This window comes from Salvia hispanica, chromosome 4 (assembly GCF_029641045.1).
Source record: "Salvia hispanica isolate PSC_SH4W2 chromosome 4, Shi_PSC_v1, whole genome shotgun sequence".
In the NCBI taxonomy this organism is placed as follows: Eukaryota; Viridiplantae; Streptophyta; class Magnoliopsida; order Lamiales; family Lamiaceae; genus Salvia; species Salvia hispanica.
In genome coordinates, this window is record NC_142695.1 from 13,733,631 (window position 1) to 13,758,846 (window position 25,216).

The following is a 25,216-nucleotide window of genomic DNA, read 5'->3' on the forward strand; positions in this document are numbered from 1 at the left end:
AAATTATTATAAAAGTTTGGTATCTAGTTGTTTCTTTATTTACTGAATTATTACAAACTGGTCCTTGTTCTTATCCTGGTTGGTGGTTTATTGTAATCCTTTATTTTAAAATACTACTTATGTGTATTATTTACTAAAGTATGCGTATGACAAGGTCTACTTTTCGGCGGCTGAATTTGAAAGAATATTGGGCTATTTATTTAATTTTATAATTGTTTGTGATACAACCAACAGAAAAGTATAAAATTATTTCAGAGTTGTATAGGGTGATATGTAAATTACATAGAAAACAAACTATACTAAATACTACTACTATGTAGCATGTGGAATTAATTCGATTTTTTTTATATATTGGGACTTGTTATTTTCTCGAGTATATCGTAGGAGTATGAATCTAGCATTTTAGTCCGAACATTTGAATTTGTTTTCCTCATTTGGTTAGCAACGAAGGACTAGTGAAAGTTAATCATTAATTGAAAACATATAAATTTATATTAAATGAGTTGTATTATTGTTGGTTGGATTCAACAATGTTCTAAACAACATGTTTGCTCGCATACAATCAAGTACTGCAAAGTATTGATTTAATTTTTTTTTAAAACTATGCCTTTTTGTTCCACTTATGACTCCATCAACAGACATCTGGTGCCTAAATTCTTTGAATTGGTCCAAAATGTTATTTGCTAGGAGTATCATATAAATTTTAATTTTGATAATTCGTTCTCCTTACCATTTCAAATTTTGATGGCATATGCACAATCGATGTTCCATGAAAATGAAACAGTCTATTCATCATATTCTATTATTCACCATCTTCATGTGCTTTTATGATGTTATCAACAGAGTAAATGAAAGTTAAAAATAAACTTGAATTTATATTTTATCAATGTAAATAGGATCGATATAAAAAATACTTCCTCCTCCGTACCGCTTTAGCAGTCCCATTGACTTTTCTGCACTCATTTTGTAAAAATGATAATAAATAATTAAAATGGAGAAATAATAAAGTAAAAAAGAGCATAATATAGAGAAGAGTCTTATCTACATTATTCTCTTATTTATATTATTTCTCCACTTTAACTATTTATTATCATTTTTACAAAACAAGTGCAGAAAAGTAAATGGAACTGCTAAAGCGGGACGGAGGGAGTACTATACTAATTAAGAAGCATACTCAATCTCGAATATAATATAGTGATTGAATTCCCAATTGACAAACTCTGAACTAGTCACATGAAGTCGACGGAAGTGATCTAGTCCAATGAAGGAGTAGTTGATTTTTCCATCAAGAAAAAGAACTTTATATTCAATGGACTTCATATAATTTTTCCTTTGCCACATTTTATCCTTGTGCTATAATTTTTCTTTATTTCTAGGCCTCACTTATTGTTTTGAGCCTAAACTCCTCAATTAGATTGTAAAAATGGACAGCCCGTTGCAGAGTTTATTCTTCAGAAAATAGTCATATTACTATTAATTAGAAGCCAAATTCTTAGCAAAGACTTTGACTTTAAAATTTTGGGGTTATTTACCTTACTAACAACCACTGAATACGGGACATGAAGTAATAGTGGGTTGCTTCTCTTCCATTTAATACAACTAAATTAGTACAACGCTTCTCTTACAAGTTATAGAGAGGATATATAAAGATTCATAATTAATCATATTCACTTTTATACCGGGGTGGCAAATCATGTGGATTGGGTTGAATTGGGTCAACCTGATAACGACCCAACCCAATAAGACCTAATACGAACACGACCTGCAAAGGAAACTGCAAATCCGAACACGAACCCAACCTGCTACCCTCAAACCTGAACCCGACCCGAACCTGACCCATTAACAACACGATATAATATGGGTTGACACGACACGATAATGACCTGAACTCAATATTACACGATTAAACATAATTTTAAACTTGATTTACATGATAAAAATCAATTTTCCATGATTTAACCAAATCTGTGGCAGTAGCTTGAAAACAGATTTAGAAAGTAAACATTAATTTTGTGTTTAAATTTGGAAGAAATTAAGCAGATTTTCATTTTTCGTCTATTTAATTTAATGAATCTTAATCCTTCCTTGCAAGAGGAATTAAGCCTAAGGGATGAATTGCGGCAAGAACTACAGCAACTTGCACATCAAAAGAAAGCTCGTGAGCCGAGGCATTGGTGCGACGATGCAGTGCCCTATGAGTAAGGCTTCAGCATCCCAACACGCATTGTTTGCATATGATATATTTGGCTTTGCAGATTGGAGTTGAGTATGTTACTATATTCAGAGCATTCGCAATGGTGCTTAGGCCAGCCATAGGCCAGCAATAGGCCAGTCATTCTCTCCCCTGCCACGTCAGCAACACTAAAAAATTCACCTGCCACATCAGATTTAGGCCAGCCATAGGCCAGCCGCATTAAAAATAATTCAAAATATACTACATTTACGGAATTAAAATTACGATTAAATTGCGGAATTAAATTTACGACACATATACGGGAAAATTCATTAATTGCTTTTAAAAAAGTTACATAGATAAAAAAAAAATTCGGACTTCCACACACGAGCCACCGCCCCACTCTACTCCTCACTAATTTATTAAAAAAATACATAAAAAATGTTAGTATGCCTTGAATTTGTGTTAGTTTGCCGCTAGCCGAACGGGGGATGTTGCTCTTGTACAGAAATTTAGAGATAGAGAAAATCGCGTTCATATAGTTTTTCAAAAATTAAAAAAAAGAATTAAATTTTTTTAAAAAAAAGAATTAAAAAAAATTTTTAAAAAAGAATTAAAAAAAAAAACAAAATTTGGCGCTGGCCGATCGCTGGCCGATCGGGCCGCCACAATGGCGGCCAGCGCATCGGCCAGCGCCGAGCGATCGGCCAGCCCACGTCGATCGGCTCGCCGATTTCGCTCTCGCCGACTGCAATGGTTCGGCTAGCCGATCGGCCAGCGCGACGAATCGGCTAGCCGGTCGCTAGCCGACCATTGCGGATGCTCTCATAGTGATGTCTTTAAATACTTGCTTTTTGCGATGTGGGAAATGGAAAGAATATGACAAATGGCAATCCATATTTGAGAAGAAGTTGTTGTCTTCATTAGGCCTTTGGATAAACACTTATTAGGACACTAAAGAAGGTATCCAATCCATGGTACAATACTTCACAAATACAATCATCAATTTTCGAAACTCCTTTCTAGGATCTCATGTCTGATCCTTCCCTTTGAAGGTTCGCTTTTGCTTATGTGAAATCGATTAATCATTTGACGCGATCTAGTTTTTCCTATTTATTCAATTATATTGGATCAATTTTGTTTCAGAATTATCATTTTGTGAATTTTTACCCAAAATAAGATCATCCGTACAGTTTATTTTTTGTTAGCTTATTGTGATTTTTTATAATTGTGCTAAACACCTACATGCCACCTACTCGGTTAGGGCATCCACAATGGGACGCCCTAAGCAACGCCCTATGCACCGCCACGTCAGCATTTTATCCTCCTCCTATTCCACCTGCAGTGGGGCGGACTATAGCCCGCCCTAAGCGACGCCCTAAGCATTTTTCTATTATTTGAATATTTAAATACTTCAAATTTTGGAAAACTAACTTCATTTCATTAAAATTCAAACATTACAATACGAAATAAAAAAACTACAATTTCTCAACGGCGGCGGTTGCGGGTCCAAACTTCTTCAATCATGTCGGTCATGAGCTGAGTATGGTCTTGTTGGTTGCGCATTGAGGCCTGTCGCTGTAGAACCGCACCGAAGCCAGTCGGTGATCCTCGAGTGACCGGCGAGGTTGTCGTGCTGGAGCTAAATCCGGCTTCATCATCCACCCAATTGGTGACATGGCCACATTCTTGTTCGACTATCATGTTATGCATGATGATGCACGCATATATGACGTCGGCGATGACGTCCTTGTACCAGAAACGCGCCGGACCTTTCACGATTGCCCACCGCGATTGGAGCACCCCAAAAGCCCGCTCCACATCCTTCCGCGCGGACTCCTGCTTTGCCGCAAACAAGACTCTCCTCTCACTAATTGGGCAGCTGATCGTCTTCAAAAAAACAGGCCACCTAGGGTATATGTCATCGGCCAAGTAGTACCCCATATGATGTGTAAGGCCGTTGGCAGTGAACTGAATGGCCGGACCGCGACCCCTGCACTGATCGGTGAATAGGGTGGACGTGTTGAGGACGTTGATGTCGTTGTTCAACCCGACTACACCAAAGTAGGCATGCCAGATCCAGAGGCGGTGGTCAGCGACGGCTTCTAGGATCATCGTCGGGTGGCTGCCCTTGTAGCCGCTAGTAAATTGGCCTCTCCAGGCCGTCGGGCAGTTCTTCCACTGCCAGTGCATACAGTCGATGCTCCCTAGCATCCCAGGGAAGCCGTGCACCGTCTCGTGCATCCGCATCAGGCTCTGGCAATCGTCAGCAGTCGGGCGTCGCAAATATGTGTCGCCAAAAGCCTCCACAACTAACTTACAAAAAGTCTTGAGACATTCGCGGCCAGTTGTATCCCCGACCTGAAGGTACTCGTCGAACATATCCGTTGTTGTACCGTAGGCCAACTGGCGGATCGAAACCGTGCACTTCTGCAACGGCGTAAGTCCGGGTCTGCCGATCTCGTCTTCCCGATACTGGAAGTACTCATCACGGCCCTCCAACGTGTGCACAATGCGAAGAAAAAGATCTCGGCTCATTCTAAAACGGCGGTGAAAAACATTCGGGCCCCACCTTGGATTCTCGGCAAAATAATCTGCGAACAGACGTTCGTGCGCTACGTCGTGCTCGCGGGGGACAAACGTCCGACGTCGTATTGGGCGAGGGACTCGCGCCTCCGCCTCCGCCTGCTCCCGCTGCATTTGTGCCAAGCATTCCGCCTTGGCTTCATTTACGGCATCGAACAAGGCTCGAGTCAAGGCCCGTCTACAGCCATCCGATGTACTCAAATCGTAGTCATCGGGATTCATTTTTGAGTCGATGAGAGAGAATAATTGAAGAGAAATTGAAGAGATGTGAAATTGAAGTGTGTGAAATGGTAGTGAATAGTAGAGTTTAAATAAGAAAATTTTTTTGAAAAAATTCAAAAAAAAATCGGAAACGCGTGCCCATCATCCGCGACCCATCGTCCGCGTCGTCCACAGTGGCGGACGATGCGACGGACGATGGGTATCCTCCGCGCATCGTCCACGGACGATCTATCGGGCGCGGACGATGGTTAACGCATCGTCCGCCCCATTGCGGATGCCCTTAGTTATTTCCTCCTCTACCCCTCCCATTAAGAAATACGGAGTACATATTTTTTGCACATGGAGTCATGGTCTGGGTGGCAAAATGGGTAACAGGTAACGAGTAATTCCCATTCGACCCGATACCCCACGATAACGGGAAATGAAGCAGGATTGGGTAGTGTGTTTTAGAGTTTTGCGACGGGTATATCCATTAAAACCCCGTTAATACCCGATATTATTAGCATTAGCCATATGCCATTTTTTTATACTTTATATTAAAGTTAAATTATTGTTGTGAGACTCATTGAGAATAAATATATATGGCTAATGCAAAATAAGTCACTAAAATTAATAGAGTAAATTAGTAAACATTGTTGGCTATAAGGTTTTCAAATTTTTTATTTTAGTTAATTAACATATATTTATTTCCCTATAAATCATTTAATACTCCTCTAACCCTCTCTTCAATTTAATTCCATCCCTTCAACGATCTTCTATCCGCCGCCACAGGCCTACGCCTCCAGCCGCCAGAGTTTAGGTAAGTCAGTAAGTGTATAATTTCTTTTCTTTTCTCCATTCTATGTACAACACACATAACACACACATATATATTAATCTATCTCATGCATGATGATGTGCATCAATAGATAGATTTTCTCCATCAACACGTTACACAATTATGAATATTACGTAGTTATTATTTCAAAGCTTATGATGTGGATTCACGGTTGTATGTAAATTTTATTTTATAAGAGTATATTATATATGTCCAGCACACACACATATTTTATAATTCAGGTTGTATGTAATTTTATGTACAACACACGCACATATATTGGGTATAGGTGCCCACAATATCGGGTACGGGATATCCGACACGGTATCGGATAATTCTGATATATTTTGGAACGGATTTTGGAACAACGAATTTGGCTGAAATCGAATACGGATATCCTATTTGTCGGGGCGGATAACTGCGGGTAACCAATTTCACCACCCCTAAGCTTAATGCTAGTCTTAAAAATAAATTAATAGTATTATTTTGTGTAAATAAACTATTTTATTTTAAAAGATTATAATAAAAATAATAATATAAAATAAATGTGAAAAGCCTAACTCAGACCCAAGTCACCCAACTACCCACCCCCTTATTTTGTGAAATCTAACCACCCCACCCTATCGCTTATGGACCTCCATGCTGACGCCTTTGGCTCTCCACAGACTTGCCAGCAAATACTACATGGTGAGAGATATGCTATAACAAACACTAGGGGAGTGTTATATTGCTAACTCAATGCTTAATTGCTAACTACAACTCAATAATAGCCATTAGATATTCAAATTAAAGGCCTAGATCATTAACCACAAAATGTCAATACGATCGATAAAAAACGTCAATAAGGCTATAGGATTAATTCCAATAAAAATCAATAGGGGTATTAATGTCAAGTTAGTTATAACTAACTTTTAAAAGAAATCCCAAAACTTTAAATTCATATAACATATATCAAATTAAAGATAATTTTATAAGGATTCCAACGATATACTACATGCATATGTTCCGACGTCAAAATTTGAAAAAAAAAATTAGAATTTTCGTATTTTTCGTACACAAGCTAATGTCAATACAGCTAAGATAATATGTCAATATAAAGCATATACAATGTCAATCCTAAATTTGTGTTGACATTCTCAAAGCATTGTGTTGATATTTTCGAAACACTATATTGACATTTTCATCCAAAATCCTAATTTGACGTTTTTTTTTAAATTTTTTTCGATTTAATTAATAAAAACGAAAATTACACGTGGCAAATTGTAGACCACACGTATTTTAAAATCATGTGGCCTTAAATTAATTGTAGTTAGCAATTAAATGATAAGTTAGCAATTGATCACTCCCCACACTATATATTACTTGTGTATGTAATTAAGACATGAGATATAATTCAAAATAAATCAATATGTAAATGATGATTAGGTTGTGAACTCTTAAATTACTAATCCCACATCTCCTATTTTCAAATAGTGTTCTCCTTCAACATCATCATTTACCTATTGATTTAGTTTTAGTTATATCCCATATTTTAACTAAATTTAGATATGAACAAATAACAATAATGTTGAAGAAGAACACTATATGGAAATAGAACACTATATGGAAATAGGAGATGTGAGATATTAGTAGTAATTTAAGAGTCACATCCTAATCATCATTTACATGTTAATTTATTTTGAATTATATTCCATATTTTAACGGTTAGATATATTGTTTTAATCACGATGGAAATCATAATCTAATGAGAGGCTCACAATTTAATTACGATGGTAGTATAACATTGGATAAACCTGAATATCAAATAATTTATTTCAAAAAATGCTTTATGACAATTAATTTATAATCAATTTTTATATTTGAAGATAGAAACTGCCGGATAAATTTAAAATTGTGCTTACCGAAATTTAATGAGTTCAAGTGAAAGATAATTTAATAGTTTTTCTTATTGCAAATACCTCCCTCATCCAAAATTATTATTCAAAATTTTCCAAAACTCGTCTTTTATATATGTATAGATAGATAGATGTTCTCCTCCCAGGAGTGTCGAAACGGGTACCCGCGGGTACCCAAATCCGATTTTGCGGGTACCCGTATCTGAAAACTTCAATTTTATACTACCCAATCCCGACCCGTATAGTTAAACGGGTAACCCATACCCGCATCGGGTATCCCAAACCCGCAGTTGCGGGTATCCAAACTCGTAGGCATAATTTGAATTGTGTATTATGGAGTATTATTCAATGGTATTATGCTTTTTAGTTTTCGCTTATCATTAATGCTAGTCATCTAATACAATAATTTTATGTATATGGTTTGAAATTCTGGAATGAATTTTGGGATCGTTGCTAGTTGCTACACTATGATTTTAGATTTGTAGTTTTTTTACTTTGTTGTATTTGCATAATTTTTAACTATGCACAAATATGGTAATTTCTCATCTCTTAAATATAATATGATTACGTATGAAATATAATGCAAATCCAAATTTCAAATAAGCAAATATGATAGAAACATCAAGCATGTCCAAAATTAGATCACCATTCAAAAGTTTAATATAAAATAAAAAATAATTCACTTTTATAAAAAGTCCAATATAAATAACTTCAACTAAAAGTGTAAATATTTTAAATCTCTAATCTAAAGATACTAAACTAATAAAAATGTTACTTTCACCAAATAATTGAAAATAAAGTGTATTGAAACTAATTAACTAAAACAAAATATTTGAAAACCTTAATCTTAAAAATAACGGGTATTATCGGGTCTAGCGGGTATACCCGCGCGGGTAGCGGGTATACCCATATCCGCAAAAATTTAAAACAAACTATCCGATCCCGCCCCGTTTCCCATTGTCGTCGGGTAGTGGATACCCGCTACCCGGCGGATAGCGGGTCGGGTTGAGGGTTTCCCGATACCTGCTACCCGTTTCGACACCCCTAGTCCCTCCATCCCCCTCAAAATGTCCACATTCTTGAATGATATACAATTTTACGAGGAATTGTTGGATAGAGAGAAAAAAATAGTTGAATATTTTAATGATAAGAGAGGAATTTATTCTCAAACAAATAAAAAATGGGTATCTTGAGTGAGCCAAAAAAAAAAGATAAACATTTTGAATGGGACGGAGGAAATAATAAATAGGAATATGTACATAGTAAACATCCAAATTTCATATTTATAGGCCCAAAAAATAACCATGAGACTCTTCAAAATCTTCCACATTCTCCACTTGGAATAAAATTAAAATTATGATTAACGGCGGATTGCCTTTTTTCATATTACCGATTACTCTCCTCCATCTCTAAAGAGTATCAATATTTGGTTTGTCACATGTTTTAGCATTATTGTCCCGTATCCTATCGTAATGTCCTATTGTAAGTGAATTATTTTATTTTTGGCGCGAGATTTTATGTAATACTCTCTCTGTCATATTAAAAGTTAAATATTTTTCTTTTTGGATTATCCCATTAAAGATGAAACGTTTGTTAAAATAGAAAGAACACTTCGTGTACTTTTTCATCTTTTTTACTTTATTTTCTAATCAGTAACTTACAAAACAATAATACATAAAAGTTCGTGGCGAAAAAATGTGTCTTTTGGGATGCGACTATCTCAAAAAGAAAAATAGTACTATATGCTTAAAGATGGAAAGGAGGAAATAATTTTTAACTTAAAATGCCAATTTTATAAATATTCTCAAAACTTTTCTTTTATGTATGTGTATAATTCTAAACATCAGCTTAATTTCTGCTCTTTCAGAGACGCGCACTCAGCTCCTTCCACCCTGGTTTTCCAATTGAAAAAGGTATCTGAATTTGTAGATTGATTCGTTTTCTGCTATTTTTGTTGGGCTGTGTGAAAGATTCTTTTTTTCAGGTACTGTTTATCAGATCCATTCACGGTTTATGATTCTGGGATTTTCCCTTTTTATATGTGTGGCGTATGGGAATTTAGGCTTCTTGAATTGAATAATTGTATGTATGTGTTGGATATGTAGAATAAACGCACACCAAAGATTATATTTTTAAGCTTTGATCTTGTTGAATCTCTAATAGCCTGGTGGAAAATCGTTATATAATTCTACAAAATTGTTTTCATGTTGTAGAATTCTCAACTTTCCTGAAGAGGCCATATATTTTATGAATTCTGATCATAAACTTTGTGATTATTTCAAGTTAGAGCTACCACATTCATTCCTATCTAAGGTTAATTATACTTGAATTTAGGGTTCTTGGGGAATGCTGAAAGATGTGTTTTTCGGCGAGACAGTCTTTCTCCGGCTTTAATGAGGTGCAAGCTCTATCCGAGCTGCCCTTCTTTGTCTTCGATGAGATCGGCCAGTTAAGTCCTCTTTCCATCTATATCTTATATGAGAAGACAAAGCTAGTTAGGCATTGTTATGAACTTATGATGATGTTTGTGAAGACGAAGACGAAGACGGTTGAGTTGATGCTTTCTTGAAGTTTAGTTTGTAAAGTAGGTCTTGAGTCGAATGGATAGTAAAGGAGGTGTCTTGATGCAAAGGTATGAGTTTGGAAGTTGCTCGGGCAAGGTACCTTTGCGAAGGTCTACCACGCGAGAGATATCAACAACAGTGAAAGTGTGGCCATTAAAGTGATTGACAAAGAGAAGATTGTCAAGGTTGGGATGGTTGAACAGATCAAGAGAGAGATTTCTGTGATGAAACTTGTTAGGCATCCGAATGTTGTGCAGCTTTAAGAGGTTATGGCCACCAAGGGGAAGATCTATTTCGTAATGGAGTATGTAAGAGGAGGCGAGCTTTTCAACAAGGTGACAAAGGGGAAGATGAAAGAGGACGCTGCGAGGAAACTTTTTCAACAGCTGATCAATGCTGTTGATTTCTGCCATAGTAGGGGTGTTTATCACCGGGATCTGAAACCTGAGAACTTACTGCTGGATGAAAATGGGAACTTGAAAATCTCTGACTTTGGATTGAGGGCTCTAGTGGAAACAAGGCAACAAGACGGACTGCTTCACACAATGTGTGGAACACCTGCCTACGTTGCACCTGAGGTCATCAGCAGACGAGGATATGATGGTGCAAAGGCCGACATCTGGTCTTGTGGTGTGATCTTGTTTGTGTTGCTTCCGGTCATCTTCCATTCCAGGATTCAAACTTGATGGAGATGTACAGGAAAATTGGCAAGGCAGAGTTCAAGTCTCCGAACTGGATCCCACCTGATGCGCGTAGGCTGATTTCCAAGATTTTGTGTCCAAATCCGAACACAAGGATCTCCACATCCAAGATCATGGAGAATTCTTGGTTTCGTAAAGGTCTGAAATCAAGATCCTCGAAAAACGCCAACACGAAAGAAGCAATTCTTGATATAGACATGAAGAAGTCTGAACCCGTGAATCTGAATGCCTTTGAAATAATCTCCCTCTCAGCTGGCTTCGACCTCTCTGGCTTGTTCGAGGACGGTGAGCCGAAGAAAGAGATCAAGTTCACGTCCAACAAAACCGCCAAGATCATCACCTCGAAGCTAGAGGAAGTAGCCACGCGTCTGAAACTGAAGATGATGAAGAAGGATGGAGATCGAGGGAAGGGAGCAAAGGGGTGTTGTCCATTGATGCAGAGATCTATGAGGTTGCCCCGAACTTTCATTTAGTCGAGATGAAGAAGTCGAACGGAGATACATTGGAGTTTGAGAAGCTGGTGAAGAAAGAGATGAGACCATCTCTGAAGGATATTGTTTGGACATGGCAAGGGGAGGAGCCTCCACCACCACACCAAACTGGGGAAATAGAGGAGTTTCAGACATGTCAAGTTTCAGAAGCCTAGGTTTTATTTTTGATGCTTGTATTTTGAATTCCATCTGATTGTTACACATTTGTATCTTTATTCTAATTTTCGGATCTCACATTGTTATATCTAGGGATGTCAATTCAACTCGAAACCCGTGGGCCGGCCCGAAAACCCGGTAATATGAGCGGGTTAGGGCTATAATTTTATTACCTGAATACAAAACGGGCTAAATGGGTTGGCCCGAATGGTTTGGCGGGTTAAACGGGTTGGCCCGAACGGGTTGCGGGTCGACCTGATGGGTTGTGAGTTTTAATTATAAAATACTATTAAGTTTTAGGGGGTTTTATATTTTTGAATCCTCAATCTCATTCTATACAATCATTAGTCTTATTCAATCTTCATTCTACACTTTTTTCACTCGATCCCACAATATCAGCTTTCAAGTTCCATCTCAACTCATTATTGCACCGTCCCATCATCCGCCACTAGTGTCTTACCACTACCAAAGCCAAGATAAAATTAAGAACTAACCCATCAAAATCTTATATATTTATCATTTTAATAATGATTCATGTAAGATATGATTTTTAAATTTCATAAAGAATTAGTTACGAACAATGCCATAATAATGACACGAACACAAGCTTTAATTTATATTGTAGTTGATCAAGATGAAAGACTTCTTTTCAAGTATTATTGAAGAAAACTATGAAAATTTGAAAATTTTATATGATTTTAAACTAAAAAGAAAAAAGTATCTAAAATTAAAATCATTTTATAGAAGAAAATTTTGATACAAGAGATTATTTTCGAAAGCTTTTAGGCCCGAATAGCCCGATGGGTTAGCCCAAAATGCGACGGGTTAGGATTGAAAATTTATGACCCGAAAAATCTATAACCCGAATGGCCCGCACCCAAATAGCCCGGCGACCATAGTGGGCTGGCCCTAACCCGAACGGGTTAGCCCGATTGACATCCCTAGTTATATCTTATGGAGTTCATCTAGATTGAGATGGTTCATTTAATTTAGATATTTTTGCAATGTAAATCTCGTCAAGATCGAGCCAAAATTGGAAAAAAGAGTAACATAGGATCTTCTCAAGTAGAACTATAACCTTTGGTGATATATTTCACAACTAGACAATCAAAATTCAAACACCACCACGATCCCAATCCAAATATATTTCAAAATTCTATTACTAAGTATATACTGAAATTTTCTCACGATCCATATACATATGAATCAAGGTGATCAAGCTTATCCCTCTCTCTAAAAAAAAAAAACATGCACTGAATTATTATAGGGATTACTCCCTCCGTATAACGAAACAGGTCATATTTTTTTTTCATCCGTTCCACAGAAATAGAAATAGTTCATATCCATTTAGAATCTTTTATTCTCATCCTCTTTTACTTTATCACATAGACCCCACAATCTACTATACAATTTCAACTATTTTTTCTCCTTCTCTCTTACTTTACCAATTACACATTAAAACTCGTGTCAACCCCTAAATGAACTATTTCTATGGTACGGAGAAAGTATATAACAAGAAAAGCATATAAATGGAATTAATTATACCTGGAAACGCGGCATGCATATATGATCACAAGTAATTTTCTAAAATTAAAATCTCCCTTGTATAGAAAAGAAGGAAGATACAATTGGAATCCTGTATTATATAGATCTCCAGAAAAGAGGCTATTTGCCTCTTCACAACAGGAGGAAATCGAGTCCACAAGAGGCTATTTGTCTTTCATTGTTTCCTTCTTTTTCTTTTTTTCCTTTCCTATCTACTCATATGACCAAAGAGACTGTACATCCGGTGGTGAGTAGAGGCCTCCGATGTGAGGCCTATTCATAGGAGAGCTTCCAACATTTTCTCGTGAACCCGCCACTGTCCATTCTTTTCTGCAAACACAAACACCACAGCAAAATGAGACATTGCTCATTCAAACCATTTTACAAACACCGTCCAATTTATACAAATGAATTTGACAAGAACGATTTTACAGCCCTAATCAGTTTCTGTTAGGAACTAGAATAGGTGGCTATGGCACACGAGACTGCAATATCCAATCTTAAATCATATTCAAAATGAGAATTCTTAACAAGACCAATCATAGCTGGGGATTTTTTTGTAGCCCATAGTACATCATGGACATGTCGAGTTCTCATGCACTCGACAACTACAATCGAGAGCACCAGTAGAGAAGTATCAACTCAATTCCAATCCTACTCCAACTTCCATCATGACTCTGACCTATGAAAGACATCCCTAAAAGAAAAGAGGCATAATTAGGAGGGCCAAATTCTCCAAATGAGCAGGCAAAAGAAGAATGTAGTCTTTGGCCAAATATACTTTTGTTCACTAAAGAAGTACCCACTGTATAAAGTATTCCTAGAATAAGCTATTAACATTCCGACGAGTGTCTGATGCCGTAGTGTGGGCTAAAGAACAATTCCAAGCTAATGATCCAATTCAAATATACGAATAAACACACATTACTCCCAATATTAGACATGTGAAGTAAGAGACACATAGCAATATCTATTCAGATAATGTGTGGCACACATCCAGTAAATTTCTCTATAATTGACTATGCCATACCAGGAAACTGAAACCAAGAGAAAGGTATGCAATATAATTCAGCATATTATGCTTACCTAGTCCAACAACTAGAAGTAGACATGTCAAATTGATGGTTAGCAGGAGGTCCGCTAGTATTTCCATAAATTAGGCCATTCTGAACAATTTCCCCCATAGGCTTCATTGCCGCTTGATTATCAGAAGTTTGTCCAAATAAAGTTCTTGGCAACCACGGTCCATCAGAAATTCCAGGCCCAGATGTATTAATTGTTCCACCATTTTGAGAATTCCCAAATAGAACATGCTGGGGAGGATGAGGTCCGGAAGAGGCTTGTTCATCCTTCTTGAACAGTGAAGCCATTGTTTTATGTGGTACATGACGCATATTATCTTCCTTGTTCAACAAGTTCATCTCTGGATGCAAAAGCCAGTTGACAGGCCCACCAACCAAACCAAGACCATCCTGAACAAGAGGAGAGCTATTCCACATCTGCCAGGTGCCATTGCCATTTAAGCCATTAGAGCTATCCTCTGAAACACGTGACCGCGATAATGGAGACTCTATTGGCGATGGCTTGGTAACTTTGGAAGGTGCAGATTTAGTCTTCACCGCAGATGGTTTTTCCATTCCAGTATCGACAAAACCCAGATCCAGCTGAAAGCTATCGAGTGATTCAGAAACTGGTCCAAGCAAGGATATTGGATCTGGAACATAACAGGGGTCTTCAAAAACCTCTGTCTCCTCTAGCAGAAATTGATGTTGTTTATCTGCCCTTTTAGGTTGAATAGATTCGGAAGATAACGGAAGAACTGTACTGCTACTACTCGATTCAAAGGGAAATGATGGTAGACTAAATGGAGACTGCAGCCCAAAATCGATAGGATTGTCAACTGATTGTGTTGTGGAAGGGTTACCAGGAAAAGGGGTGTTCTGAACTTCTGCTTTATGATTCCCAGTTGGTCTGCTTATAACATTTGTGTTGGAGGGGGCACTAACAGGCGGTGAACGTGCAAATAGTTGCTGCCACGACTTTTTAGGGGCTGTACTTGGTTGGTGTTCAATGAGCACCTGTAGAAGAACCAATTGCATAAATGAGAATTTCATCTCAAACAATATGTCAACTAAATGATTAGACGCTGATAATGACTGCCTAACAATCTCTCTACAAGCTCACAATTTCAGTTTCCCATGTTGCATTTCAAACTACTCCCCCCGTCCCATAAAAATAGACATATCTATCTTTGGTAACCTTTTTTCTCTGTAGTGAGGTGGACCCCATTCTCCACTCGCGTTTTCTTACTATCTCTCACCTACTTTAACAGTTTCGCATTAAAACCCGTGTCATTTCAAGATGTGCTATTTTTATATGAGGGATAAGTATTAGACTAGGAACTGCAAATGAAATATCCCAGAACATCAAATAACTGATTAGTAGTAAAACTTTTGACAGATCATATATACTTTACAGAATGCAATTAGCGTTCAACAGCAGATCCCACCCATCAACTGAGCCCCCACCCCCCAAAAAAACACAGCAAACAAAAGAAAGAAAACATAACACGTGAAGCAACTTACCGGGCGGTTAGAACCCTTGTCATCTACATTTACAGTTGGTCTACCAGAAGCCTGGTCAGGCTGTGCCACTTCTTTTCTATATGCAACAGTTTGAGCATTTTCTAGCAATGGGCTTGGTTTCTGTTCTCTTGAAACAATTGGCATGTTCGTGTTCTTTCCAAAAAAACCACCCCCAGTAAATGCTCTAGAAGAAGATAAAAATGTGCCCCTCATGCGATCAAAATATCTTGTTCCAGCATTCCCTCGGTTATGATTGCCTGCAGCAGCACCCTTAAATCCATGCCCCAGTTCTGTACCATGAGCTTTCATACTTTCAGGTGTACTTCTCTGTTGGTCCCGTCTATCACTGTCACTCCTCTTGTTATTGTCACTTTCTTTGCCGACTCGCTTTTCCAACTCCTCAACATCTGAGTTGCTTTTACTTGATCCTCTGTCTTTCTCCTTCCTTCTTTCCTGGCGCTTTCTTTCAGATTCTTTTCTACTATCTCTTTCCTTAGCTCGGGGAGACCCCTTACTGCGATCTTTTTCAGCTTCCAGTTTCTCATCTCGTAATCTCCTCTGTTCTTCAACTAGCCTTGCGACCTCTTCGCGCTGCTTTCTTTCCTCCTCTTCCAGTAGTTCCCTCTCTAATCTAGCCTGCCTCTTCTCCTCAGCTTTTCTTCGAGCTTTCTCTCCTCTACTCTCCTGACCGTTCCCCCCATTTTCGCTTTGATTGTCCAGCATTCCTCTGCGTTCTGAATCAGATGATGTATCATCACCGGACGAACTAATCCTAAAAACCTTTCTCCAAATCCACATGATGCTCAGTAAAAAAGCAGTTAATATTTTGCAAGCAAAAAGAAAAACACGAGAATAAGATTTTTCTGCAAGACAATGATCATCATCCCCTCCAAATAAGCCACCACCAATGCCATTCCTCTTCCGATTGGACTTTCCGGCAAAAGGCCCAACAACCCAATTACTGTTCTCCAGCCAATCCTGCCCACATATCCACCCATTGTCTGACCAATTCTTCCCATTCAATATCTTCCCACCTTTGCCAACGAGATCCTTCAATATCCCTGAATTACCCATCCCTGGAGAGACAGGCAAATCCAGAACTGGCCTCTTAGAAATATGGCCACAATAAGAGCACATGAACTTGCTCCCACCAGGATTCTGATCCCGATACGCTGTCAAGCAATTCCTACACCTCCGGGTGGCAGTCTTCCTCAACTTCTGCCTTTCAATAGCCTCAAACCTTTTCCTTTCCCTAAGCCTATCATTCCTCCTGACCCTCCACGCTGACAACTGAGGCATGAGAACCTCATACCAGAAAAGTGTTACCAACAGCACTAACAAGCAAGCAAGCCTTGGCGACGTGATTTCAAATCGGAACGCAGGGGGCAAGAGCTGCGACAGAGCCCATAGCCCAATCAGTGGTATTACTAGCCATGGCAACATGGTAGCAATCCTCCGCGACCACTTCTGAATCACGCAAAGTATACACATTATCCTCCTCAACCCACGCCTCTCTTCCTTTCCCCAGTCTTCAACGCAATTAAAGAATATCAATCAATCAATCGCAACTTGAAATAATCCCCCAACTTCCCCAACCACTAACACAAAACCCTAGAAACTCAGAAATGCTTCAAATGCAACCGATTTCAGCAATTCCTCCAAACGCTAGCGACGCAATTTACGTGTAACCACCTAATTAAAAAATTAGCAGATAAACAATCATGTTTTCCAGAATTTCTATACCCTAAATGACACGAAACGAATAACAATCAATCAAAATTAAAAAAATCGAGAGAAAATCAACACAGCACGAGAAACGAACTACGGCGCGTACCAATGTTCCGGCCATCAGCAAAAAAAAAAGAGGTTGGCGGCGAACTTCTCAGGCGATGATTTGATGATTTTGGATGAGAGAGAAAATATTTGTCATAGAGATAAGAGAGAGAAACATTTTAGGGAAGGGAAAATACTCATCGTTTATATGCATGAGTCAGACCGGACATATTGAACCGGGTTATGAGAGGAGTGATTCTCTGCGCCCGAGTTTTTGCTTAACAAATTAAACATTGACTCACTTGCCTACTTAATTAGGAGTAAAATATTTCAAACTTAGGTTTTTATGAGTCTTCATTATTACCTCCAAATCTACAATCATTAATTATCACAAAATATAAATTCAGATTGGGTGAGTAAAATGCAAAATATGGTATATAATTTATAGAATAGGATGAGATTACCTTCGACTCTATAAATAATATACTGAATTCAGTCCATCTTAATTTCACCGGTAATAACATTTATTTAAGATTTAATGCACTAAATTAACAATTTTTATACATATATTGGACATTTTAGATATTTTATATTTAAAACAAATTTATAGTAATTAATTAAGTTAATACATTACAAATTTATCCTTTATTACTTATAATTTAAGAAAATTCAAATATATATAATGTAGGCATTTCAAACAATATTAAATGTAACGCCCCGCTTTTTTGAACCCTATTTTTTCGGATTATAAAATTTTGCATTAAATGCTTTTAATGCTATGGAGCATGTGGATTAATTGATGAGTGTTTTAATTGCATGATTTCTTTGTGACCTAATTGCGATTTGGAGTTAAGATTTATTTGAATAGTAAAAAATGTGGAAAATGTGACGTGGCTGTTGAATAGTCAAAGATGTGGAAAATATGACGTGGCCGTAGAAAGGTCAATGTGTTGAGAATATGAGGTGGAAGTAAAAATGGCGGATATTTGTGAAATGATTGTGTGAATTTTCAATGCGGGGTAATATATATATATCGGCGAATTATTTCCCAAGGGACGAGTGAGACTAAATAGGATTTTCATAAATATCCTACACATACTATTGGAATTTTCGACCCCTATTATTATTGGAGAAGGAATCCTATTTTTCTTGGATTTAATTATTTGCTTGGGATAATTATCCAAATTAAATCCAAAGTCCAATTATTCTCTAATTCCTCTATGGAATTTTCGAAACCACCTTATTGCATGGAGATTTTCGAAAATCTCCTATATATGGGAGAAGGAATTATCTTAATATATTATTTGATCCCTTATTTATTCTCTTCCATCAATAAATATAAATATTCTAGCATATCTTACCATATCTAAGAAGATCTTGTCATATCCTATTTAAATTAGGATTTTAATTTGATTCCTTGTGGAGGGATTCAAAAATCACACCACTTTCCACTATTATTGGGAGATTTATTATTTTATTCTGCTCCGTGATATTTTATTCTACTCCGTGAAATATCAAATTAAATCATAGGCTAATTAAATAGCCTAAGATTTCGAAAATCCCCTTATTTCTCCCATAATTCACGCCAACTCCTCCCACATATCTTCCCAAATCTTTAATTTATTTAATTAAAGATATTATTATATCTTGCACTCTATAAATACGTGAGAACCTCTATACCTAAAACCATAAATCACGTCTCTCTCTCTCTCAAATCACGTCTCCCACTTCTTCCACTCCTTCTTCAACTTGTTTTCTATTTTATTCAAGATCTCTTCATTCTCTACAAAGAATTGAAGTTGAAACTCAAGAATTGTTGATGAATCAAGGCTATTACTTTGTTCTATCGTTCGTTCTATCAAGAAAAGGTATTTTTACATCAATCTTTTCTCATCTAACCGATTAATCGGTGTTCTTGAACCCTCATGCATATAGATCGAGTGAAAAGGGGAAACCAATTGATGAATGGGATGCATATGTGTGTATGTGAATCGTGTGTGTGTGTGTGTGCATGCCTCGGTGTGCGTGCATGTGTGTTGTGTGTGCGCGTGTGATGTGTGTTGTAAAACACTCACGCGTGACATATTTTGATGATAGATCTGGAGTTGTAGTGCGAATAAAGAGTGATGTGATAATCATGTCTTGATTTTGAATGGTGATATTAAAACGAATTGATGGGAAAAGGGAAACGTTGAGAACATGCATGATTTTCGAATCAATGTTTGAAACTGATTTGTGATACACATAATTTAAAGGTGATAACTCGCGTTCTCGGCGTGATACTAAGGGGAAGAGAATACTTGCGATCTAAGCCGCCGAGGTGGGCTTTTCTTTTAAAATAAGGACATCGTCCTAAATCTGTATTGATGAGAATGAGATTTGTGTTATCATGCTATGATTTGTTTTGTCGTGCCTATCCCTTGTGGCTATGCCACTATTGATTTAATCGAATTCGGATCCTTGTAGAGCCGCAAACTCTACTTGCGTTAGTGTACACCAATGTTAGACCGTGTGCCAGCGTACGGGTTGGCCGGTCTAGTGACCTGGATTGCGGCCGCATTCCTCGTCATGTAGAATGAGGATATGGTAAATGTCGATGTGAAATATGGTTGCGCGGCCGTGATATTTGAATAAAGGAAATATTTTGGTGTCTCGGGCCTTTCTAAAGATAAAACCCCGATGGACACTTGAAATAGCATGATAACTATTATTTTGATAAAACTGTTTTCGCCATAAGTCCACTGAGTATGTTTATAGTACTCAGCCCTGCATGTGTTTTCCCTATGTGCAGGTTGAGCGGCGACGAGCGGTTGGCGGTGTTGAGCAAGTAAATTGAATAATATGATCGTTTTGAAACTCCGAGTGTAGTTGTGTCTTCATACATAGCTTCACCCTTCTCTTGGTTGCTTCCGCTGAAACATGAAACTTATTATTATTTGGTTGAGTATGAACTTATCCCTTTTGGTTTAGAATATTGAGACATGATGTGTTTTGGATTATATTAAACCCTTGTCTTTTGGAGCATAAATTATGATATCTATTCATCATTGGTTTTCTTGATTAAGCCGTTGTTTTGTTGCTTAAATAGTTCATTAAAACCCTAGCCTATGATCTTTGTTGCATTTAAGTCCGCCTAGTTAACGATCGCCGTATTTATTATACCCTAGAAGGGCGGATCGTTACATTAAACTTCTTCCTCCATTGCATCAAAACTAAAATTTCTTCCATTACAAAAAAGGTCTATGGCTAATGGGATTTGCATATTTTTGGTATCTGTTAAAAAATATATTACCAGTGGTATTTGTAAAAAGACTTAATTTTATTTGAGGTGCTTTTGCACTATTTTTAAAAAATTTAACCTTTTTAGTTTATGAGATATTAGGCTTTATATTTATTATTCTCTCTAATCACTTATTTCTCTTTTCACATTTTCTTCTCTTTCTCTTTATTTAATTTTTTGTTTCTCTCTCCCATTCTCCATTAATTTTAAACTAAATCAAGTTTGACAATAAATATTCAATACACACATCAAACTAAAAATAATAACAAAAGTTTTAACTATATAAATATAAAAAAATGAATTAAAATAAAACTTAAAAATATTTTGACATAATCGTTTTGGCAAGATTTATTAGTATTTACATAAAAATATATTTTTTCAAAAATTTAATAGCAAGAATAATTACGAACATTAATGCATCTTAGATATTAGGTACCATAAATGTGCAAACTACATTGTCCATGGATATACACCCCTTTAGTGTTATACACAAAACAAATCACAGTCATATGATAGATGGATTGGGTGGATATGATTTAAATCAACCGAGCTACGTTATTCGGCCATTTTTGCATATTATCAGGCAAAATCGGTATCACACAATAATGTGTAGCAGTTTCAAAACTGCAGTTCCGAGATTTCAGCGGGATTAATTTGAGCGGCGATTTCACAAACCACTCTTTCACTATCAACTCACTCTCTCTTCTCTCTCAGTTCTCTATGTGAAGCAAACCCTAACCTCCAAGCCATGAATCAAAACATATTAGATTCCATCGTAGAGAAATGAGAGAGAAGAGAGAGTGAGTTGATAGTGAAAGAGTGGTTTGTGAAATCGCCGCTCAAATTAATCCCGCTGAAATCTCGGAACTGCAGTTTTGAAACTGCTACACATTATTGTGTGATACCGATTTTGCCTGATAATATGCAAAAATGGCCGAATAACGTAGCTCGGTTGATTTAAATCATATCCATCCAATCCATCTATCATATGACTTTGATTTGTTTTGTGTATAACACTAAAGGGGTGTATATCCATGGACAATGTAGTTTGCACATTTATGGTACCTAATATCTAAGATGCATTAATGTTCGTAATTATTCTTGCTATTAAATTTTTGAAAAAATATATTTTTATGTAAATACTAATAAATCTTGCCAAAACGATTATGTCAAAATATTTTTAAGTTTTATTTTAATTCATTTTTTTATATTTATATAGTTAAAACTTTTGTTATTATTTTTAGTTTGATGTGTGTATTGAATATTTATTGTCAAACTTGATTTAGTTTAAAATTAATGGAGAATGGGAGAGAGAAACAAAAAGTTAAATAAAGAGAAAGAGAAGAAAATGTGAAAAGAGAAATAAGTGATTAGAGAGAATAATAAATATAAAGCCTAATATCTCATAAACTAAAAAGGTTAAATTTTTTAAAAATAGTGCAAAAGCACCTCAAATAAAATTAAGACTTTTTACAAATACCACTGGTAATATATTTTTTAACAGATACCAAAAATATGCAAATCCCATTAGCCATAGACCTTTTTTGTAATGGAAGAAATTTTAGTTTTGATGCAATGGAGGAAGAAATTTAATGTAACGATCTGCCCTTCTAGGGTATAATAAATACGGCGATCGTTAACTAGGCGGACTTAAATGCAACAAAGATCATAGGCTAGGGTTTTAATGAACTATTTAAGCAACAAAACAACGGCTTAATCAAGAAAACCAATGATGAATAGATATCATAATTTATGCTCCAAAAGACAAGGGTTTAATATAATCCAAAACACATCATGTCTCAATATTCTAAACCAAAAGGGATAAGTTCATACTCAACCAAATAATAATAAGTTTCATGTTTCAGCGGAAGCAACCAAGAGAAGGGTGAAGCTATGTATGAAGACACAACTACACTCGGAGTTTCAAAACGATCATATTATTCAATTTACTTGCTCAACACCGCCAACCGCTCGTCGCCGCTCAACCTGCACAAAGGGAAAACACATGCAGGGCTGAGTACTATAAACATACTCAGTGGACTTATGGCGAAAACAGTTTTATCAAAATAATAGTTATCATGCTATTTCAAGTGTCCATCGGGGTTTTATCTTTAGAAAGGCCCGAGACACCAAAATATTTCCTTTATTCAAATATCACGGCCGCGCAACCATATTTCACATCGACATTTACCATATCCTCATTCTACATGACGAGGAATGCGGCCGCAATCCAGGTCACTAGACCGGCCAACCCGTACGCTGGCACACGGTCTAACATTGGTGTACACTAACCCAAGTAGAGTTTGCGGCTCTACAAGGATCCGAATTCGATTAAATCAATAGTGGCATAGCCACAAGGGATAGGCACGACAAAACAAATCATAGCATGATAACACAAATCTCATTCTCATCAATACAGATTTAGGACGATGTCCTTATTTTAAAAGAAAAGCCCACCTCGGCGGCTTAGATCGCAAGTATTCTCTTCCCCTTAGTATCACGCCGAGAACGCGAGTTATCACCTTTAAATTATGTGTATCACAAATCAGTTTCAAACATTGATTCGAAAATCATGCATGTTCTCAACGTTTCCCTTTTCCCATCAATTCGTTTTAATATCACCATTCAAAATCAAGACATGATTATCACATCACTCTTTATTCGCACTACAACTCCAGATCTATCATCAAAATATGTCACGCGTGAGTGTTTTACAACACACATCACACGCGCACACACAACACACATGCACGCACACCGAGGCATGCACACACACACACACATGATTCACATACACACATATGCATCCCATTCATCAATTGGTTTCCCCTTTTCACTCGATCTATATGCATGAGGGTTCAAGAACACCGATTAATCGGTTAGATGAGAAAAGATTGATGTAAAAATACCTTTTCTTGATAGAACGAACGATAGAACAAAGTAATAGCCTTGATTCATCAACAATTCTTGAGTTTCAACTTCAATTCTTTGTAGAGAATGAAGAGATCTTGAATAAAATAGAAAACAAGTTGAAGAAGGAGTGGAAGAAGTGGGAGACGTGATTTGAGAGAGAGAGAGACGTGATTTATGGTTTTAGGTATAGAGGTTCTCACGTATTTATAGAGTGCAAGATATAATAATATCTTTAATTAAATAAATTAAAGATTTGGGAAGATATGTGGGAGGAGTTGGCGTGAATTATGGGAGAAATAAGGGGATTTTCGAAATCTTAGGCTATTTAATTAGCCTATGATTTAATTTGATATTTCACGGAGTAGAATAAAATATCACGGAGCAGAATAAAATAATAAATCTCCCAATAATAGTGGAAAGTGGTGTGATTTTTGAATCCCTCCACAAGGAATCAAATTAAAATCCTAATTTAAATAGGATATGACAAGATCTTCTTAGATATGGTAAGATATGCTAGAATATTTATATTTATTGATGGAAGAGAATAAATAAGGGATCAAATAATATATTAAGATAATTCCTTCTCCCATATATAGGAGATTTTCGAAAATCTCCATGCAATAAGGTGGTTTCGAAAATTCCATAGAGGAATTAGAGAATAATTGGACTTTGGATTTAATTTGGATAATTATCCCAAGCAAATAATTAAATCCAAGAAAAATAGGATTCCTTCTCCAATAATAATAGGGGTCGAAAATTCCAATAGTATGTGTAGGATATTTATGAAAATCCTATTTAGTCTCACTCGTCCCTTGGGAAATAATTCGCCGATATATATATATTACCCCGCATTGAAAATTCACACAATCATTTCACAAATATCCGCCATTTTTACTTCCACCTCATATTCTCAACACATTGACCTTTCTACGGCCACGTCATATTTTCCACATCTTTGACTATTCAACAGCCACGTCACATTTTCCACATTTTTTACTATTCAAATAAATCTTAACTCCAAATCGCAATTAGGTCACAAAGAAATCATGCAATTAAAACACTCATCAATTAATCCACATGCTCCATAGCATTAAAAGCATTTAATGCAAAATTTTATAATCCGAAAAAATAGGGTTCAAAAAAGCGGGGCGTTACATTTAATATTGTTTGAAATGCCTACATTATATATATTTGAATTTTCTTAAATTATAAGTAATAAAGGATAAATTTGTAATGTATTAACTTAATTAATTACTATAAATTTGTTTTAAATATAAAATATCTAAAATGTCCAATATATGTATAAAAATTGTTAATTTAGTGCATTAAATCTTAAATAAATGTTATTACCGGTGAAATTAAGATGGACTGAATTCAGTATATTATTTATAGAGTCGAAGGTAATCTCATCCTATTCTATAAATTATATACCATATTTTGCATTTTACTCACCCAATCTGAATTTATATTTTGTGATAATTAATGATTGTAGATTTGGAGGTAATAATGAAGACT

General features: G+C 36.5%; 1 protein-coding gene and 1 pseudogene across 3 annotated transcripts; one reads left to right on the plus strand and one right to left on the minus strand.

The window, feature by feature from the left end:
* The first annotated feature begins 9,486 nt into the window (after window positions 1-9,486).
* Window positions 9,487-11,719, plus strand: LOC125197350 (CBL-interacting protein kinase 2-like; annotated as a pseudogene). Its single transcript, XR_016128995.1, has 2 exons — window positions 9,487-9,606; window positions 10,028-11,719. The product of XR_016128995.1 is annotated as a CBL-interacting protein kinase 2-like (transcript).
* Window positions 11,720-13,185: 1,466 nt separating this feature from the next.
* On the minus strand, window positions 13,186-17,691 carry LOC125193608 (uncharacterized). 2 transcript variants are annotated; one of them, XM_048091440.2, is made up of 4 exons: window positions 17,570-17,691; window positions 15,736-17,427; window positions 14,237-15,228; window positions 13,186-13,480 (listed from the first exon to the last, which is right to left on the minus strand). In XM_048091440.2, exons 2-4 carry the CDS (start codon window positions 17,224-17,226, stop codon window positions 13,363-13,365), a joined length of 2,601 nt encoding a protein of 866 aa, XP_047947397.2. In that variant the 5' UTR covers window positions 17,227-17,427; window positions 17,570-17,691; the 3' UTR covers window positions 13,186-13,362. The 2 variants fall into 2 exon arrangements, with proteins under 2 accessions (XP_047947397.2, XP_047947398.2); XM_048091441.2 differs by lacking the exon at window positions 13,186-13,480 and adding an exon at window positions 13,521-13,847.
* Window positions 17,692-25,216: the final 7,525 nt, after the last annotated feature.

Coding starts and splice junctions, on each gene's coding strand:
- LOC125193608 (XM_048091440.2), bottom strand. CDS start 17,226: ATGTGTATACTTTGCGTGATTCAGAAGTGGTCGCGGAGGATTGCTACC. Junction 15,229..15,735: donor ACAAGGGTTCTAACCGCCCG/GTAAGTTGCTTC, acceptor GTTCTTCTACAG/GTGCTCATTGAACACCAACC. Junction 13,481..14,236: donor ACTTCTAGTTGTTGGACTAG/GTAAGCATAATA, acceptor TTGTGTTTGCAG/AAAAGAATGGACAGTGGCGG.